A 21,226-nucleotide genomic window follows, 5' to 3' on the forward strand; every position below is an offset into this window, starting at 1 on the left:
TAAACTCGGTATCCATGAAGCATAAAAGAACAGTGAGCGCGAGACGGTGGTTGCTATTATTTTTGCCTGTTACACAACCAATGTTATGCAATCCCTGTATCATGGATGGCACAATCACGCGATAAAACGCAACGGAAAAAGGTTCCTAATGCTAACAAAAAATTCTGATTAGTAAATAGACGCAGGCGGAAGAAAAGGGGAAATTGAGCCATCGACTCGGTCGATGCTTGTGTTTGTCGGGAATTAAATAGCACTATGCTTCAGGCAAGAGGAGAATGGAGTCTAGTGCCACGAGATCGGGAGATCGAATCATGAAACCTATAACGCTCTAACCTTGCATTTCCCAGTCACCATGTTTATTTTGATTACACAACTGTTTTACGTAACACACCGGCAAAACAAAATTGAATATTCCCTAAAGATTTGTCTGAAACACGCTTTTGACGCTTTTGTATAAAACGCCAGCTTAAAATTTACCTGGCTGGTTTGTAGCCTGAGAGATCAGAGCTAATAAACGGGGCTGTTTGAAAGTTAATACCGGTATTTAGACTTGACTAAATGTTGACATTGGTCGCAGTATCTCAGTGGAATAAAATTAAAAACATGGCGTGGTCATTATCACGCAAGCACATGGTCAGTCACCTCTATCACGTGTGTGCAAATTAAGGTTAAAGTGTATCCCAGTATTCATGACATTGCAAATTTCGTTTTCAAACGAATTTATAATCTACTTAACCATTGATTCTGGAGAACTTTTGCCGGGCAGTTTTAGCCGTTGAATAATTAAACCTGTTTTAACAAAGTACGAGGTTTCCTCCAGTCAAGTCTGTGGCTTTCAGTCATGTTTTCTATACAAGACAGAAGATAAACAGAGAAGTTGCACGTGAAACACAGCCGCAACATATTTAATAATGCATGAACCTTAAGTTGTTGTTTTCGGGTATAAAGGTCACCCGAACAAGGCACTTACAGAATCATGACTTCCTGGTTGACTTTGAACCTTAAAATTAAAGCGAATACCACAAAAAACGTGTTTCATTGAAGATGATCGTGACTATACACGCGACATGAACGAACCTGTACAAGTATTTGTTCAATAACGATCTTAGAACGTATTGGTCCGGTAATCACGTTTCATAAACGTGGTTTTTAATAAAGACTATTTAAAGTGACCTGGCATGTAGAAGAAGAAAACGTAAAAAAGTGTATTAAAAAACTAATTTACAACAAGATCTCAAGTTAAAAATAGGTTGTGTATTAAATACATACAGTTTTTTGTTTTTTGTTTTTTTGTTTAGTCCGGTGTATAAGATAAAATCGAAATTAATCGTACTCTCTCGTCGCTTGCCACATTAAATCATTCGAAGACTTAGTGCACGAAGTCATGATCCATGAATCTACTCTACAAGTCAGTCTGCAAGAGTCTGTAAGCTAAAAAGTTCAATCTAAGCAACTGTAGGAATTTTAGAGGGCGGCAGTCAGCTGACACTTTCCCCTTCGGTTTATCATGATATGTAAAGCCGCGCACTTGGAAGCTGGCAAACTAAGTCCCTCTTTCGCCTCATAGTCCCTCGTTGCTTTTGGATAGATTCTCTGTGACTCGAGTTTGCTGTCCGACATTTGCATCCCGCATTCTTGAAGACAAATTCTACTGTCCACCGAGTCTCTAGGCTGCATGGCCACTACGTACAGTGATCAACCTCGATATGAAGGACGATTTACATTGTACAACTTTGTGGCTTGTTGATGTGCCTTTCTCAGTACAAGCCTACGACGCGAGATGTGTCGTGTAAATCATGATCAAACCTACGACAAACATAAGAATGTGGTAGGTTTGTTATTCAAAATGTAACTTGTTCCTCGGCATGGGTGAGCTCATCGTATGCGATAAAGTTGTTGTGCCGTGCAAATCGGTCTCAACGAACGGCCAAGAGCTAAACAAAATTTGTTCTTTATTAACGAGGTTTCGTTAGATCGAAGTTCTTTGTTACTATTCAGTGGTAAAGAAAATCACTTGTTATACCAAGGAATTCGTTACTTAGCTATATTAGAGGTTCGTTACATCGAGGTTCCACTTTAATCTTAAGAAACCAAACAGGTCCTGAATATTGTCGGTGATCAGAAGTTAGTGGCGTCATAACAAGCCGTTCTTTTAGTAGCTTAACGCCCGAGATCCCTTGTCTGCTTCTGTTTCCAGTGGAAAGATCTCCCAAACGCAAGGCAGCTTTTATAGATTTTTCTACAGCTAGGTTTTTCCTATCGCTAAGGGAAAAAACTTCCTAACGCAAGGAGCAAGTTGACTGCCCAACCCTCACGGCGCCTTTTCTTTCACCCGTGTTTAGAGTCGCAAACTGTGGGTCCGTTTCTATGTGTTATCAAGACCTGTGGAATTCACAGCCTTACCAAAAATACTGCACCGATTTGAAAATCGGTACTCAGCGGCAACAAATCAATCCATCGAAATGAAAGAGGCTGAATTTCTTTCACTGGAAAACTGCCATTTTTGTTTTTTTACATTTCCGTGGATATCATATCGGTTCTTACTATAAATAAGCAAGGAATCCAAAAAGGTGCGTTCATTTCTTCATTATCGGGAACACGAATACACAGAGAGATGAAACTCAAGTAGATTGGTTATTCCAAGTGTCTAGATAAGACATACTGACTTCTTTTCACCAGCGTCAGCTAGGGTATGGATACAATCGACTCTGTCTCAACGGACACCTTGGTAAAACGGATACCTAGAGCTGGTCCCTGCCTTTCTTTACTCCTTTTATTTGACTCTCTACAAAACGGCTATCTCCATCTCAAGACGGACCCTTGGTGCTGGTCCCTAAGGTGTCCATCTTGGAGAGAGAGAGTGACTGTATATCATAACACAACTGTTACGTGAGGCCCGGTAAGGCTCGGTAAGGCCCGGTACCTTTTATTTTGATGGTTAATTACCTTAAAGGAACTTTTCATGCACAAGCTACAAGTTAACGAATCAGGCAGCGGGCTGTACAGCATAGGCAGCCAAACGACAACAACAGCAGCTGAAATTTTAGCTCCGGTTAGCATTGAAACATTTTCACTTGAAAGTCTTAACAACAAAATCAACAGTTTCGAGCCTCTATTCGCCTAGATGTTTGAGCAAGCCAACCGAGCGGCACAGGCAAAGTGATGAAACAAAAGTGATAGACTCAGAAGAACTATCTTAAGTTTTCAATAACTGTCTTTATTCATTCACGGGCTAAACGTTCACATTTCTATTTGCTTTAACGGAAAGTAAACCCGAAAATTTAACGCTAATATGGGTACTAACGTCGCCTGCCTGCATCACCCTAAATTTCTGATGCATCCACTAGGAAACGCAGCCCAGCCAAAACAAAAACAGAAGTCTCTTGTGCATCTTCAACACCTTCACGTTTTAGGATCCAGCATCAAGTCAACGTGACCTCACACTAGTTTTTCGCGCACTCCCCTTGCTAAGTCCAGTCAGCTTAGTTTAATCAGACTGACTTTGTCATGCACGTATCGCCAGTTTTTGAGACAAGGTTTGACTTACTAGTAAAATTTTTTCATATCAAGGCAACCAGGATACTGATACTACGATTTTTTCCTTATCAAAATCTCCTAAGTAAAAATGTAGCGACGCTGTTGCAAGAAAGGCTCAGTACTTCCTCCACGGTTCCACCGAGCCAAACAAGCTACCAAACACTTTCTTGGTTGAACGCCCTTAAGGTTTAATGAAGACCTCTTGCCAGCCAAACAACTCCAATAAAATCAGTCCAAAATCTACACAAGTTATCAATATCATGTACCTTTTCTTTTTCAGTTCTTGGCTATGAATTTATTTCTACAAAGCAACCTACCCTTTAAGCGGAAAAATGTTCTTCCACGAAGTGGGTCTTTGTGCAATAATTCGTTTTTAACAGAGCTTTGACTCTCCATTGAAGAATCAAACGACCATAATTACATAAACGCTAGATTGCGCCTTCAAGCATTAATATATAAATCAATTCACAACCACTGACAGAAATCACTCAATTGCAAGCCTTGTGTATGTATATAACAAAGTAAATGTATTTCTCAGTTCTTATTAATCCACTGAACCGTGCAATACAGTCGCTCCGATACAAACATCGACGCAATGACGTATAGTGGTTACACTGAGATAAACATGTGGTGTCTTGATTTCTAAGTAAAACTCCAAACAAGTTTGCTGGTTTCTTTTAAAAAAGCGCCCTCGCAGATTTCCAAGCAAATGCACAAAAATATAACAAATATACTTTTCAAGAAATAAGCAGTGTGCAGTTGGAGTAAGAATTAGCTTTCACTTGCGCGCGCGTAACTCCTATTCAAAAAAGCAACGCCTTAAAATGGATTTACTTTACTAAAAAGCAAGGCTGATTTGTTTTTAAAAACTAAAACAAAAAAAAGAAAGTTTTCTTTTAAGTTAAATTTCGAAGTACACTTAAACTTTCTTTTTTGGCTGTTTTAAACATATGTTCTCTTACATATTTTACTTTTCTGCCAACTGTGACCGAGAAGTCGTTGATGGAAAATTAACTGGCTTACCAAACGAACATAAGGTTAAAAACACGTTGATTCTGGTATTAACATTTTTCGCTGTTAACCCATTTGTCAGGAGGGAACGGATATGTCGGCCTAGCAAGGATTGGAACGGTCTGTCAGTTTGTTTTTTAAGCACAACCATGGGAAAATATACGCGTCTAGCGCCGTCGATAGGGTAGGATCAACGCATAATAGCTTGATCGGGCCGTGATTACCTGTGACGGAAGCCATTCGCTTTTGATCCTGCTACGGACGGAACAACAACGGCATAAATTCTTCAATAGGAGTAGTGTCTAGTTACCTTCCTTTTTCATGCCCATCGTCAAGCATTTATTTAATCGACATCTCTGGCATCTGTTTCTTTGTACCTTGTCGATCGGGCAGGCACCATTTCCTTGACATCTATAGTGCAGATTTTTCCTTACGCTCCTTTTGAAGAATCCTTTACATCCCTCACAGGCCACGATACCATAATGTTTCCCTGTTCCGCGGTCCCCACAAACTAGGCAGTCGCCCCATATTGGTTTTACAGTTGTGTTTGGTAGGCCTTCGCTACTTCTATAGAATGTTGGCGGCTTTAACTCTGAAGCGATTAACAAAACATTGAAGGCTAATTCAGTGTTATATGCAGTCGGCAATGCTTTCTTAAGGTCTTGTAAGACTTTGTTCCTTAAGGTTTATTCATGAGATAAAAGCGGACATTCATTTTGAAACTTTAAGTACCTTAAATTGATGTTTAGTCTTGTAGTTAAAGTACATCGACATAGTCTTGTAAGAATCAAAGGAAATAGTATCACATAGTAGCAGCGAAGTTACAAAGAGGATTTGACGGTACTGAGATGGAACAATACTAGAAAAGCTAACATATTAAAATTCTAAAATTCTTTCCTCTTACCGGTCATAGTTCATTCCAAGCCTGCCAACGTCAGATACAAATAAACAATCTCCAATGCCAAACTCGTCGTACTGGCGTACAAGACGAAGGAACAGTTAACAATAAGCGAGTGTGTAACGTAAATTAACAGACTGCCTCTGAGAAATGAGCCGGCTCGCCAAAGGACAACCGAAGTTATGGCCGAAGTTTCACGTTTACACGTGTTTATGGCCTTTAGGTATAAGCTTTTACCTTTCACTGGACTGAAGCACTCGTAGGTCATCTCACGGACGAAAACAATAGTGAGTATGGTGATTGGTTGTCCTATGGGAAATAAGCCATGCTTGGACTAATCACGGGTGCTTCCTTCAAGTCACAACTCACCAAAACACGACTCACGCGAAGTACAGGTACATCGCTACACGTGACTTAACACGTGTTATTGTTACACGCAATTACTTTCTACATATTTTATAAAAAAGATAAACTCTTTATTATTACATAACAGCTTTATTTTTCTCCTTTACCTGTTTACATCGAACACTCTCGATGGATGCAGATTGTAAATGAAATGCCTCTGTATGTAATTCCGGTGAACCCAAGCCCACCTCAACGCGCCTCGTCATTTCCAACGCTTCGCCATGATCAGTCATGAAAAGTGGACGCTAATTTAGGGACCTTCCGCTGTTAGTGCAGGATTTGTGCGTTCCAAAAGTGGGTCAATTTTTCACAATTTATTGAAATAATTCTAAGCTTCTATGCCTCTACTACCTCCATCTGCGACCGTGAAAATCCTGTTGTGAGATTGATGGAGATGCATTGAAATCGAGAAAAAGTCACAATTCAGAAAAGGAGCAGGGAATTAAAAACAACTGAGCCCATAAAACTCGAAACCGAATATTTGAAGGAAACGTATAAAAACTTTACATACCCTGGTGGAGAATGAAAATAATCGTATGTTGATAATTTAGGGCAAGTTATTAAGCAAAGCAGTGACCTGGGCTTGGAGTAATTTAGCACTAGCGCAATTTGTTGGTTGTAACTCTTGCGCTACACGTTAGCAAATTATTTTGTACATTTACAATCTTTCTCACAATAAAACTTTAACATTGTTTCTTTTAATCGCATTCAATATATTGTTAGTGATGACGGTCAAAGTGGAATTTATTTAAGGCCCAAGGCCGATGGTTGGCCGGGGCTGTTCTAAACGGCGATTGCCACTATGCAGTTAGTATTTCTATATTTCCGTCTTTTTACTCATCAGACATGAATAAAATGCAACCCACAACCTTTTGACGAGCACGTACATTCACTGAGAAATCTTTGCCCACGTATTTCGAATTATTAGACCTTGAAATTGAAGCTCAAGCCGCAATCTTTAATTGGATTCTCCGTCAAATCGAGGAAGGTAGCCGTAACGGAGGGCAAAAGGTTTTGACGCTGTTTCTGGTAGCCATGAAAGCAGAGTGGAGAGAGAGAGGACCAGGCCACATAACTAACAAAGAAAATGTGTTTGCGATTTTTAGTATTTACAAAGCCAACACCTGTCATTTAACAATATACATCACAAGCTCAAATAGAGCAACATGAACTACTGAACTACAAGGAAACCTTGGTATTTTAAATCTTTGGGGGAAAGGTTTGTAGTTTTTAACGCTATGTTCAGCCTCTATGTAAGAATTTCTGTAAAGGTGACGCCGCATATATCACATTTGGTCTCAACTTTTCAGTCTGTGGATGAATAACTATACTTTCGAACGAAAGCTACCGTACACGTCTTCTACTTCTCTATTTCACGCTGGTAAGTAAGGCAAATGGGTTAGTGCTCCACACGTAAGGCCCCTGATTCCTGCTCTGTACTTTACATTCAACTGCATGAATGAACGACATGTTCAGCGTATGAACTGTTCTAAAGGTAACGCAGCCTACATCACATTTCTTTTCCAACTTTTAAGTCTGTGGATGGACTATTTCGAACGAAAGCTATCGTACGTTCTCTGTTTCTTTATTTGACACTCGTGAAACAAGAGGTCTTCCACACGTAGGCTCCATTCCCGTCGATATTCTAGTGAGTGTTCCGTCCATCTAATTTTAATGAAATTGTAATTGTAGCTCTTTCATGATACTAGGAACCTGATGTCAGCACTTACTTTCACACTAAAATTTCTAGTTTATGTCGAGTTAAAGGCAAATGCTATCGAACGCGATTTCTTGAGTTGATGTTGAAATAATAGAGACAAACGCGCGTATGTATACTGTAACTGCCAACTATCACAAAATGGACGTAGAAGTTGAGTTCAACCAGTCATCCGGTAAAAAGGGGGTATGTTTAATCCTTTCACTGCCAAATGTGGCCAAAGGCAAATTTCGACCAATTTCCAAATTTAATTTCCTAAAATTTTGAGAAGCAAATAGCATCATGTGAAAGTACAGGCAGAGAGCTTTCATTTGAATGGTCCACAGAAGTAGGTCCACAGACTCAAAAGTTAGAGTCGCCTTATACAAAACTCTATCAGACATCCTGGCAGTGAAAGGGTAAGCGCATATAATAGTGTGTCCTTGGTAGCTTAAAAGGTAAGGGAAACCCTGACGCCGAATCAGACCACATAACTCAAAGAAACTGCATCAGTTTTTATTAAAGAAGCTAGCTAGCAGCCTTTTATATACCGTACATAAATAGTTCACAAAATTAATATATTATTCTTATAAATAAATACAATATTTACAAACTATGCCATAACATACAGGTATTTACCAATAAAGTTAATACATTTGTATTTTAGATCTTCAGGGGAAGATTTGGAAGTGAAACAACAATAAAAAGGCCGTTCATTGTAATATTGAGATTTGCTTATTGGGGTTCACCCTAGAGTCTTATATTACAATGTTACTCGTAGTTCCAAGTTTTGATTCTCTGGATAAACTATTCAAATGAAAGCTACTGAGTAGTACTTTCCTGCGGTGCTGTTTGCTATTCTGTACAAGGTGGTTCTAGTGTTTGAGTCAGTGCTGTGGATGAAACCCTAAAGTGTTAATATTCAAATGGAAAGCTACTGAGCCGTGCTCTCTAATGTGGCCTCGAACATTTGAGTCTGTGGATAAAACCCTTGAAAGTGTTACTATTAAAACTGAAAGCTAAAGAGCAGGACTCTCCAGTGTTACTAATTGTTATGCTGTACACAGAGTGCCTCCGTGGCTGAAACCCACACGTGTAACCCTTCAAATGAAAGCTATGGAGTAGTACTTTCGCCTATAGTAGCTTCATGCTGCATGAATTGCACAAGATGATTCTAACTTAGGTCGGCGAATGATTTACTCAAATGTGACCAGTTAGGAAAGAAGCTACTGCATGAGCTGTTTTGCCATGTCTTTAGCTGTTGATTACACTGTGCAAAGTGATTCCACTGTTAAACTGTAGCAGAAATCTTTACCTGAAACCATTCGACTGCCAGCTACGGAGCAGTACTTTGCCAATGTCATACTTTTTTCGATGTATCACTCCAATGTAAATCAGTGATCAGCTTTTTAATTCTGTGTTAAATAAAGTTCACTCATTCTTTGTTTCTGGTTTGGGCAAACATAGCAACTTAAGGGAAGCATGAACTTTATGACAAACATGGCCCACTTCAATTTATCTGTTCTTAACAATACTAGGATACTCGCTCGGCGAGATACCATTAAAAAGGTTTGGCATTCTGCTGAAAAATATCTATCCCTTTTTCAGACGAAACGTCATTTTTGTGATAATATACGTTTCAGGGACTAGGAACGCATCTTTTTTTAATTAATCGACTGACTTAAATAATGTACGTATAATCTCGTTAAGCAACCCCTCCCCCACAACCAATCTAGTAGTACCTACTTTGGAACTGGAACTGGAACTGTTTTACTGTTCTATGAAGAAAGAGCTAAAGAAATGGCTTCTAACTGAATAGAATAATACGGAGTTTTTAAGGTTCCAGAAGGCTGATGTTTTTAATTTTAAACATGCTACAACCAATTACTCTGAAACGCTTTGCATCTTAGTGCCCTTAACTTCTAAGTGATCAAAGTGTTCAGCTAAATCATATTTAAAGATAGTCTAATCTTAGCTAACTCACCTAGCTATAAATTTCTTTATTTTGTCACCCCAAACCGGTTAAATTTTCAATGGAGCTTGCTGCAAACCAGACACTCACTGGAAAGATAACGTATAGTCGAGTCGTTATTTGGGTCGTCACGCAATGACTGCATTGCCAGACCGCATAATAAATAAACGGAAGAGGAAATCTTGAAAGCGGACGCTTGGGATTTCAGCTGTTGTGGATACTATCTCTTATGCCCTTGAACGATGTGCGGAAATCTTGACACTACGGGTTCCTGAGAAAAAAATAAAACGAACAACTTTAACATTTTGACAAAACAGACATCAACCACTCAAAGCGTCTCAGGGAAGAGACGAGAAGGAAGATAATTCATCCCAACGGATGGGGCATGACAGAAACTCGAAGACGATTATATTTATTAATTTACCGAGAAGTCTAGAGTTAACCCCTGATCATCCCAAAATTCAATCCATCCCCTCGTGGAATTAAGCACCACGAAAAAGTGTTAAAAGCCCCTCCGTATAAAACACTGGTACGTACGTACCAATCAGTCAATCGTTCCCAATTAAATGCGGTACAACTCACCCGTGTCGAAGAAGTTGTTCGATAAGCAAACGTGGACTTGTTCCCGTGGGCCTGTCAATGAGAGAAATTAAATGTACAAGCTAGGGGGCTACTTAATTTTTCCTATCCTTAATTTGCAGAACAGACCACCCAGTATTCCAAATGCCTTCTGACATTCGACTGATGTAACACACGTGTTTGGCAGGCCAGTCTGGAAGGGCGACACGTTTGAATATATTAAACAGCGCTACGTAAAAACATTGGTAAAAGCCCTAGCTCATGTACATAGTGATGCCGAAGTACTCGTAAATGAACTATATTGACAGAACAGACATACAATATTCAGAAAGAAAACATGCATGTACACTTTCAACGCTAACTGAACTTTGACCTCCCACAACACTATGCCACTCAGGTTGTAAGAACGGCGATTATTTTCAACAAAAGCTGATTCACCCTCTATCTTAAAACAGAAGTTAAAAAAAATTTGTTGAATGATCATGTTAAAAATGTTTAAGAAAGACTCACGATTTTTTCAGGAGTACTTGACTGCTCGACTCTCTGACGACGTCAGAGGTTGAAGTGTGCAAGATGACGGTGCATTTCTGAACTTTCCGGAAATTTACTACATTCTTGCTCTCAAAATGTTGTTTTCTCCCACGCATTTTGAGTATTTTTGTCGTTAACACCTTTATTTATGTTAGGAGTGTTTATGTATGTTAATGTATGTGTTCGCCTTTGTCTTTTTATGCGTTTTCCGATCTCATATTGTGCGTTTTCCGAGCTAATATTGTAATACTAATATTGTAATCTTGCAAAAATGTTTGAAAGTCCGAACCGTTCAAGGTCTGCTTTTTTTTTTTGAAAGATCGTCGAGATCAAGCGCTAACGTCACCTGCAGCCATTCGTTGTAACCGGTTTTAAAAGTACCGAGCAGGAGGGGGTCGGGATTTATAGTGAGCGGTGGGGGAAGGGAGGCTAGTAAAAAAGAAAGTCTCTCTATTTTCTCGCCCCATCTCAAACTGTCCGCCACCCCCTAAGTAGATTTAGGTAGTCATCTTCCAGCTAGACTTGGTCAAGATGATCGCCTGTAGCGCTGTTCTCGACAATCTTTGGGAAAAATAGGGGAATGTCAACAGTCTATTGAAGATCTGACTGTCTGTTTCTATTAACCTTTAGTTAAATCAGGTGACCAGTGTCCTCTGTTGTTGTTAATTCTAGTTAGGTCTATAAGAGAAGATTTGGAAAGGTTTCCTAATGGATACCTTCTGGTTTTGCGCCTGGTTTGTTAACCATGATGACTGCATGTTGATAGCTGGCGTCTTAAGCCTTTCTGGAGTCTCAATCTAAGATATAGAGACAATAAAGACGTTTGAGGACTTACATGAAAGACTGGTCTATGTTCCCCTTTTCCCGCCATAAAAGATGGTTTCTCGTCGGCATAGCCCTCAGTGGCGTAGCTGCCTTTAAGCCACTAAGCCCGGGCTTCACAGCTAAAACATATTTTTCGCTAAAACAGCCGAGCTCGCTAAATCTGTAAATCAAAGGGTACACAAGCACTAGAAAGGTGAGCATACAGTTGAACCTCCATGTGCGACCACCTCTTGTTAGCGACCACCCTCCATAAGCGACCACCTATCAAAAACACCAACGTTTTCGCAGTCAAACCTTCATGTAAACGACCACCTCTCGAAAGCGACAGCGACCACTTTTTTTGGATGACCATTTTGGACTTTTTTATTGTTTTCATCCGGCTGTAAGCATCCACTTGGGTCACCGTTCGATTTTTTTGGTTTGACGTACGAACTACACTACTCAGAGTCTGCGAAAGAACGGTTAGTGATGACATGAAACCACACGTACCGTTAATTACAAATTGCATGCAACAAATTTTCTTGTAAAATGTAGATGTGTTTGGACCTCTTCTATGAAGGGACCCCTGTGGGTGGATTCTCGTAAGCGACCACTAAATCATCGCATTTTCGGTGGTCGCCTCCGGGAGGTTTGAATGTACTAACAATCTCAGTCGTTACAGCGAGTCATATGAGATACACATCAGTGTTACCTGTGACGGTTTAACAACCAGTGAATTTAGTAAACTAAATCGTAGTCAACAGTAACCACCATCAACTGGCGTGATACATTAAGCCTTTAAGCCCTAAGAGTGATCAGCATCAAAAATTCTCCTTGTAATATCACTGCTTTGTAAAACAGAGTGGTCATGAGAATTACTGACATGATCACACAAGATGAATTTGCTTGATATTTATCAACTTCTCCCTACTACTTCTGCAGGAAACAAATAGGGGCAACAAACGAGAATTCAATTTTTGATCTTAGGGTTTGAAGGGTTAAGACGGCTCAGGGAAAGCCGTAACACTGACCATGGTTCGTACAACTTCAGACAAAAAAAATTTCAAGGACTACCGATTCACGGATTTTTTGAGGACAAATTACAGTTCTTAAGGAAATATTATATTTAATAATGTTTATTTAATAAATCGGCATTCTTTAATCCCCTTTGATCACCCCATTGGCTAAAACACGTCATGGAGTCATTTACGATTTTTACTTCTTCGGCCATCGTTGATTACATTATTTTATACTACTTTCCGCAAAACGACTTTGCAAAATGACTGGGTATGACTTGCAATGGCATCTGAGGTACAGAAATAGAATTTGAAATAAAGAAACAGAAACAAAATATTGTTCATGCACAAAAATGTTTTACGTTACCCGTGAGTTTTACAGGTCTTACACCGAGGATGAGCCAAATTTTCCTCCACAAAATAATCTAATTTCACAGAAAAAGGTGTCTGACGTAGACAAGACCTAATAAAGAAACCAAGTACTTTTCAAGGACGTAAACTGAATTTAAGGACTTTTCAAGACGACTAGTAAAATTCAAGACCTTTTCAAGATTGTACGAGTCAAACTGACCTTTTTGCACCCTGTGTGAGATTTACGCTTTTTACCCAAAAGTTTTATTTACCATTCCAACATAACAAGATCGGAAGTAGCTAAAACTGCCCGTTTAACCTACTTGAAAATGGAAGTCCTTCACACAGGGGAAGAGCCATGTAAAAACTAACCCCCTTTGCCCGGAAATTCCTAAAAGAGAGGAAGTACTCTTTATTTTGCAGTTTATAAACAACATCGGGATAACACCATGGATCATTAACGAGAAAATCGAAGCCTGGGCCCTTTGCATGAGACGTAACAAGATCTGGTTGATACACTTAGTGTGGATATTCATTTGTCTTGATGGTTGCGCCAATCCTGTCAAATTTTAAATCTGAAGCACTTTGACTCTGCTATAAACCAGGAAACCGTAACGAGCCACTTTAGGCGAAACATGCATCCCCTGAGATTAGAATCTAACCTACCCTATTAACTATACATAAACTGTACAATTAATGTAATTTTCAACAAAATTTTCTCTGTAAAATTTAACAACCCTTCAACCCGGAAGTGCTCGCTCCACTCTCTTTTTTATCTAAAATACTAGCAGGAGGTATTCTGCGCAGTTAAGGCCACTCTATAAACCGGAGGTGCAAAGTTCTACTGCTCAACTGAGCTCTCAACCACCCTATAAACCGGAAATCCCCCGCACAGTTTTATCCACCCCACAAACCGTAAATATTCCAGTGCAGAATTAAACTCACCCTATAAACAGGAAGTGCTCTGTACACTGCTCCAGCGTCTGGGGATCCCGAGCTGGTACTCTCCAGGTGAGAATTGTAATGCTACAACAAAAACATCCACAAAAATGTCGGCATGCGTTTATTCCCTTATTCATTTAAGTAATATCATAAATACGATAATTACTTTTACCTGATTTCTTACTAGAATATTACATTAACGACAATGGTGAACAGGCAAAAGAACTATATATCGCGGGTGTGTTCAAGAAATGAGTGACCAACACAAAGAAAATTGTCTACAGAAGTGGAACATGAAGATAATTGAAAGCTTAACGGTAAACCGGGGAAGACATGAGATGCTGTAGATGGTTGGACATGTAGACAGACGATCATAGTCTGTACTCTCCGGGAAAGGGAAGGACAAAGAATTCCCTGGAGACCGGGATCAGGGACAAGGTGCATAAGTCATTATGTCAGTCGTAACAACTAACGCGTGATGTTCATTCAGCCCAGTCAAATTCTGTCTTTTAACGCCAAACGTTAGCAGTTAACTTAGACGTTAGATTATATGCAACTGACCCCAATGTTCGTAATGTTTATGTACACGAATTCAGGTTTGCTTGTCGTTGAATTCAAATCTATATTTAAATAAATTCTTTCTCACCGTCAAACCAGAAAAAAAAACTGCTACTCCATTTCATTGTCTACACTGAAAACTTTGAGGTACCGTATTTCCTCGAATAATAGCCGTCCCTTGATCAATCGCCTCCCTCGAATAATCGCCCCTCCCCCCTTTGACGGAAATATTTAACATAATCGCCTCCCTCGAATAATCGCCCACAGCCTCTCTCACCATTTTCTCTTTCTTTTATCCCCTCTCTGTCAAGTAAAAAATTGACACCTTATGTTGGGTAACAAACAAAGACGAAGTGGAGTCTGATGCAGCAAAACTGATCAGTGATGATTCAAGCTCTGACATCGAGGATATTGACATTGAAAATTTAAAAAAGAACCACATTTGGAACACTTATAAAGCCCATGTTCAGTATATTTGATGTGATTATTTAGGGCACGACTTCCAGTGAGCAGTCTGATTTGAACCAATCGCCCCCCTCGAATGATCGCCTTATCTCGAATAATTGACCTCTTTTAATGCGAAAAAAAGAATGATCGCCCCCGGTTATCATTCGAGGAGATACAGTACTTATCCTTTGAGGAAGGATCTCGAGTCGGATCTCGAGTCATGATTTCGAGTCAGGACTTCGAGTTAGGATTTCGAGTCGGATCCCGAGTTAGGATTTCGAGTCAGGACTTCCATATTAGGACGTCTAGTCAGAATTTGTTGAGGATTTCCAGTCAGGATCATGATCGAGTCAGTCACCGGTTTTCGCCGTTTCCGCCATGGTCGTCAACGATTGTCCCAGCGCAGGCGCAGAGTGGCTGAAAAGCAGGGAATTTTGCCGCCAAAATTACTGCGAACGAAGACTCTGGCAGTTACAGTTAAACACCGTTTTATGGACTCACACTTGATAAGGCCCCTCCGTGGCTTTCGTTGTCCCTGGTGAGGCCTGTATAGTGCCTCCATTATTAATTAAACCTGCTTAAAACGCACACCTGTTGATACCGACAACGGACACCTTTTTCTGGCCCAGCCATGGGAATCTTAAAAAAATTGGCCTCGCTAATAAGGCCATTTTTTTGTCTACTGTGTTCTATAATAAGTTTTTTTTTCAGGTTTATGAAGGTTAAAAAACTTTGGGATAAAAGCGTGTGGATGTTCACAGCGTTACCTAGTCGGGGCGGACGAGATATACGATATAACTGTAATTTAGCAGCAAATGACTTTTTACTAATCATCATCACACTTTGTAATGAAACTTCTCTTCTGTCTCACGTACTTCATAGTAAGACTTGCCACACTTAATTCATTTCTAATATTGTCACACGCTGTCATTAAACTTGCCACATTTTGTAATGTTAAAAAGTTGGAGCCCGTTGGGAAAAGACGTTTAAATAACTGTCAATTCTGAATCTGAATAAAGTGAAGCTACTTTCATCTAAATGTAAAAGTACGCGTTCTTTGTAAGGCGTTTGAAAATAGGTACCTGTTTTGTCCAGATGACTTTGCACAGCTGTTCATTCTACCTTTTATAACCCATAAAGTTTGTTTAAACTCCCACTCTACGCCTCATTCTACGATTGCTGTCTCTACGTGCTTGTCACATTCAGTCGCGTAATGACGATGACAGCTACACTTTTTTTTTTAGTGTAATAATGGAAAGCTATTCTTTAATCGCTTATAGGAATGATAAGATAAGAATAAGCTAAGGCCTTAGTTGTTAGAGCTTTCTTGTTGCAATGACCCTGAGCACCAAATTTATTCAAAGGACTAGCTGATCAACATGAGATAAAGACCCAAAAAGAGATCAAAATTACTCTGACATTCAGCCAAATTTCGCCAAAGGTCGTTTCGACTGAAAACTGGAAAATCATACTAAGGCTATCTTCCTCGCCAATCATATATCTAGTATTGAGCTCTACTTTTTTCATTAAAGCTACTCTTGATAGCTTTTGAGGACAATGCAGAATTTAGCTTTTTTGCTTTTTTCAACCAGGTTGATCATTATAAAAGGGATTAGAATTACGGCAAAGAAAATTAAATTAATTGTCCACTGAAAACGTAACCTACGTTAAAAGAAATAAATACAGAAAAAAAACGCGTATTGCAGCGGGTAGTTGCAATCGCACAGCCATGCGGAAATGGCAGAACTTACAAATCTTACGGAAGATGAAAACCTGAAGATATTCCTAAAACTGTCCTGCTCGGCAAGACAGGCATGGCTTTTTTTGCCATTGTTGCATTTCTGGGGAACACTCTGATTCTAGTTGCCCTACACAAAGAATTTTCTTTTCATCCACCGTCCAAACTCCTGTATCGAAACGTAGCGGTCACTTATCTCTGTGTTGGTACCATTTTGGAACCTCTGCACATTGCGTATTGGATCTCTGTGGTAAACGAAAAATGGAATATTTGCTATAACGCAAAATTAACAAATCTTCTTTCAGGTTCACTGTTATGGGTCATGACTTTATTTACACTAACTACATTAAGCGTGGACAGACTTCTCGCTCTTTTGCTTGGACTTGGATACAGACAAGTTGTACTTTGAGGAGAACACATATATAATTGTACTTGTTTTGTGGATTTTGTCCACTGTCTGCGCATCAACCTCCTTTTGGAATCCTTTTGTTCACACACAGCTTTCTGGCACATTATCCCTTCTACGTCTTGTTACCTCAATCTTTTCGTACACAAAAATTTTAATCACTCTTCGTCATAACCAAAATCAAGTGCATGCACAACCACATTTCTCAAGGGCAACCGAGCCAAGCCATTGTCCTGAACACAGCTCAATACAAAAAGGCAGTGTACAGTGCGCTGTGGGTGCAGGTTACGGACAAGATATTCTTCTTGAATTTTTTATGATACGTAGTCAATTTACGACTACACTTGGCTGGTCATGAAGCTTTTTCATTTTTTTCGGAAATTCCTCAAAGATCTGTTGAATAATATTTTTTTAGAAAATTCTCTTGCCCCACATCTTTGACCTCAGAGCTTTCGCGCCCCTGTAACTCAAACACAAACGAAAAACACACCAAACAAGAAAAAGAAGAAATGAACTGCTCCGGAAGCAACCGACTTTTTTGCGCTAAATTTTATGATGAAAACTATGAGTGCAATTGTATGCAATTCACTTTAAGCGAAAGGATTGCCGAGAACTATAATTCCTAATTATAACATGAGTATTTAATAGCAGGATAAAGCAGAAGTTAACACTTCTTAGACGTTAGACTCTACAAGCTAATAAAACTCAGAACGTTTCAGCGACATATAAGTAAGAAACAACAATATCATAAACAACAGTATTCAATCTAATTTTCGAGTTGACCATGATACTTGACACGTACAGAAATTTCAGTAGAGAAAAGGCCTTACCATCTTAGAATTTTTCCATCCTAGTCATAATTAGCTGGTTTTTCACAGTAAAACGCCTTTGAAGGTGACTTTTTGAAGAGACGTCAATCCATATTTCGACTCCTCGCTGCAGGAGCCCCTGCCAGAGGTTCAGGGTATAGACAATACACCACGGGCTATACCACGCTAGACGCGCGATTTACTGACAAGGTTCTTCCTTTGGCATGTTACTGGAAATTTGCATCGCCCCAATGCTTATCTGATGATCAAAATACTTGTAGCGCATACACACGACCTAAAGAACAGTCAGAAATCGACAACGACTATTGATGCTTTCGCAGCGAACGTGAGCGTAACAACAGCGTTCCCAGGGTTCCTTCACCAGGATGCGTGAGTGAATGCACAACTCAGGAACCCTTCGGCAACAACGAACTATGTCGGTTTCATGTCGGGCAGTGAGTTCGGGTCGGAGCCGAAAGGCCGATCTCTGTCAACGCAAAGTGAGCGAGTGACACATTTGCATATCGAAACCCATCACAAAACCCTTTGGATGCTATTCGGTTATGCACGGGTTAAAAAGGACGGGGACAAGCGTATTTTATAGTGGTAAAAGGGGGCATATTTTTTTCATTAAAGAAACAGGGGAGTCATGTGTGTTCTGCTGGATGTCTTATGAATTATTTGGGTACGTGTGGAAGGGATAACAGATTAATCTCAAACATCCATTAATTGGTTAAAGGGACATTAACCCAGCTAAAACAAGGGTCTATGGCTACAGTCGAACCTCCATGTGCGACCACCCCTCGTAAGCGACCACCTCCCATAAGCGACCGCCAATCCAAAACACAAAAATTTTCCCAGTCAAAGCCCTACGGTTGGAACCTCCAGTGAACGACCACCTCCTGGAAGCGACCGCGACCACTTTTTGGGCCTGACGGGTTTCCTGACAACTTGGAACTATACATATCCTAACTTAGACATTGCATGCAATAAAATAATGATCTTCCATAAAGTGAAGGTGCCTGGACCTCTTCTCGCTCTTCTCGGAAGAGACCGCCCTGTGGTTCGACTCTTGCAACGAGCACCTTCCGTAAGCGACCACTCAGTCTTTGCACTTTGGGTGGTCGCTTACGGGAGGTTCGACTGTATTTGACACAAAGAACCTTACCCAACCTGCTTTAGCGAATCAAATTTTGCCCCAAATACATTTCACCCTCACAATAATTTTTGTTTGTGCCAATATATAAATAGCCTAGATGAACTCAAAGAACTCGATTTAATATACAATCACTGGTGCCTCAACTTCCTTGCACCAAGATGACACTAATGACATCAAAGAATTTTCTGAGAAGTTAATTGTGGATGAGAGGTATGTGAAGAAACACAATGAGCATTTATCTTACAAGAAAGCGTGAAAAACAGTCGACTAAAGCAGCGACAGGGTGACCGAGAAGAACGACGTACAAGAGATGTTTCTGACTCAGTGACCGTTTCTGAACCAGACGAATACTTGGATCATGTCGGTCTTTGTAAGAGAGGAAAAAGAATTTTCAAGGTGAGAACTGCTGACATTTCAATGAGGAATGTTGAAAAAACATCCCAGAAGACTACACTTTATCTGAAGTCGTCGCACCTGCCACCACATCAGTGGATGATAAGAGTGAAAAGTGACAGTGATAATGACCTGATTTTGTATGAGAGTGACAGTGAAAGTGACAACGGCAGTAGTGATGGCCAAGCAAATGAAAAATTCACTATTGAGCTAACAACTGCAGAAACATCCAGAAGTGGGCGAAAAACAGGGCACTGGGCTACGAAATCGACTCGAAATCCTGACTCGAGATACAACTCGAAATCCTGGCTTGTTACTTAGTTTATCTCGAAAACTGTTCTCCTTTAGTTGCTATGTAAAGATTCCTGAATACATTACTAACCCTGACTAAAAAAAGGATTCAGTCTATGCAGGTATTTGTAACCTGTCCACAGACGTTTTTTCTTTTCTCTTGTTTTTTATTTTAAGGAATTTGGCTAGCGCGAGAGCGACGATCTTTTAAGAAACCTAGGCCTGTAAAAAGGCTAAGGTAATTAGACGGATTACACTCACTTGAGTCATACTGAATCTACTTGTTATTTAGTTGCAGCATGCAAACTAGTGGAAAACGTTTTGTTTGTATTAGAGTGGCTTAGGAAAAAAGTTGAAGAGAAGCACTGAACTTACCTTGGGTTTAGACAAAGAATCAAAGAACTTCTTTTCATTGCCTTTAGGTCTGGTTTCTCTTTGAGCGGAATGTCGGAATGGTAACCATCTATCAAACAAAGATATAGTATTGCGTATTACGCTATAAAAAAATCAACCTCATTATCTGTTATTTGCTTGCGTGACAAGCGTTTGAGAGTGAAAAGTAAAGGAGACAATTAACCACGCGAAAACGCGAAAAGCGCACGCGATTTCTCCCACGCACACGCAGGCCATTCGCATAACTACACTTGCGAACCCGACAATAAACGCAGTAAACTCTTGACATGAGCTTAAGATACTGCATCACCGGCCCATAACTTCTGCCCGCTCTATATCACGTTTATCAAAAAAGTAACATTTTGTATACCTGTCCACTTAATAATCGAGCAACCTTCGTAGTTTAGTCTGTTCAAGATTAAGCGAAAATACTTAACAATTACAGTGGAACGCCGTTAATGCGACCATCGTTGGGCCATAACATTCTGGTCGTAATAACGAGGTGGTCCCATTAACGGGGTCTTCAAAATAATAAGATGATTTTTACGTTTGGGTCGAAAGAATATGGTCGTAATAACCAAGTAGTCGTATAAAGGCGGGGTTACACTCTAACTCAACTCGTGAAATCCCTTCCCTTTCAAATAGCTTCCAGTGTGGCCGTCCTGGCTCTCTCAGGTTGCCCACTCGACTCATGCTAGGAGTCTGCGGGATAACCCTTTGATGGGGGCTATCACTCTCCCCCGGGGGTGAAATGGAAATGCTCCTACATCAAGATACTTTCCAAACATTGGGTAGATTGTCGGTCATGTGACCGGCGGGTGGCTCGTATCTTGTTTTTTCCTGCGCGAGTTCATATTATCTTCCGCATCTAAACCTACGCAAGCAACGATGACCAGGCCTGTTTGGCGCTTTCTACAAATGTGGGCTTTCCATCATCAAAGGGGTATGACCTCGAGTAATTATGTGGAAAAATAAAAATAATAAAACAACAACAACAAAGACATAACAACCTTGTATCATCAAACATCAATGGGCAGTCCACACCGCTGTCATTTGTTTTGTTGACTGCTTTGGTGGGGATGTTTTTCAGAGTTTTAATCGGGCCCTGATGAAACAAAATATAGAAAGACATTACGCGATTAGTACAAACAAATTATGGTAAAGCCGACGACATAAAGTTATAAACACCTTCCGTAAAGGGGTTGGTTTAAATCGAAAAAGAAACTGAAAATTTTGTTGTAAGTTAGATCTGGCCCCTGATGCTCAAATGATGAACAGCGCTATCCACTG

The 21,226-nt window shown here is 40.0% G+C and overlaps 2 protein-coding genes across 10 annotated transcripts in view; both read right to left on the bottom strand.

The window, feature by feature from the left end:
- LOC140944278 (nuclear receptor subfamily 2 group F member 5-like) overlaps positions 1-5,748 on the bottom strand; it is a 40,429-nt gene extending 34,681 nt beyond the window's left edge. The window contains exons 1-2 of one of the 4 annotated variants that reach the window (XM_073393431.1): positions 5,453-5,748; positions 4,859-5,226 (exon numbers count right to left, since the gene is read on the bottom strand). In XM_073393431.1, coding sequence (XP_073249532.1) covers positions 4,859-5,226; positions 5,453-5,466 — 382 coding nt within the window. In that variant the 5' untranslated portion in view covers positions 5,467-5,748. The remainder of the gene's footprint in view (positions 1-4,858; positions 5,227-5,452) is intronic. The other 3 variants (XM_073393427.1, XM_073393428.1, XM_073393429.1) reach the window with 3 other exon arrangements.
- Positions 5,749-8,042: 2,294 nt separating this feature from the next.
- Positions 8,043-21,226, bottom strand: part of LOC140944274 (WD repeat-containing protein 64-like) — a 45,748-nt gene continuing 32,564 nt past the window's right edge. For 5 of the 6 annotated variants that reach the window (XM_073393416.1, XM_073393414.1, XM_073393411.1 and 2 more), the window contains 6 exons: positions 20,947-21,041; positions 19,919-20,006; positions 13,746-13,826; positions 11,346-11,426; positions 10,102-10,152; positions 8,043-9,790 (listed from right to left, as the gene is read on the bottom strand). In XM_073393416.1, coding sequence (XP_073249517.1) covers positions 9,740-9,790; positions 10,102-10,152; positions 11,346-11,426; positions 13,746-13,826; positions 19,919-20,006; positions 20,947-21,041 — 447 coding nt within the window. In that variant the 3' untranslated portion in view covers positions 8,043-9,739. The remainder of the gene's footprint in view (positions 9,791-10,101; positions 10,153-11,345; positions 11,427-13,745; positions 13,827-19,918; positions 20,007-20,946; positions 21,042-21,226) is intronic. The other variant, XM_073393413.1, reaches the window with a different exon arrangement.

Source organism: Porites lutea, chromosome 7, assembly GCF_958299795.1.
Source record: "Porites lutea chromosome 7, jaPorLute2.1, whole genome shotgun sequence".
NCBI lineage: Eukaryota > Metazoa > Cnidaria > Anthozoa > Scleractinia > Poritidae > Porites > Porites lutea.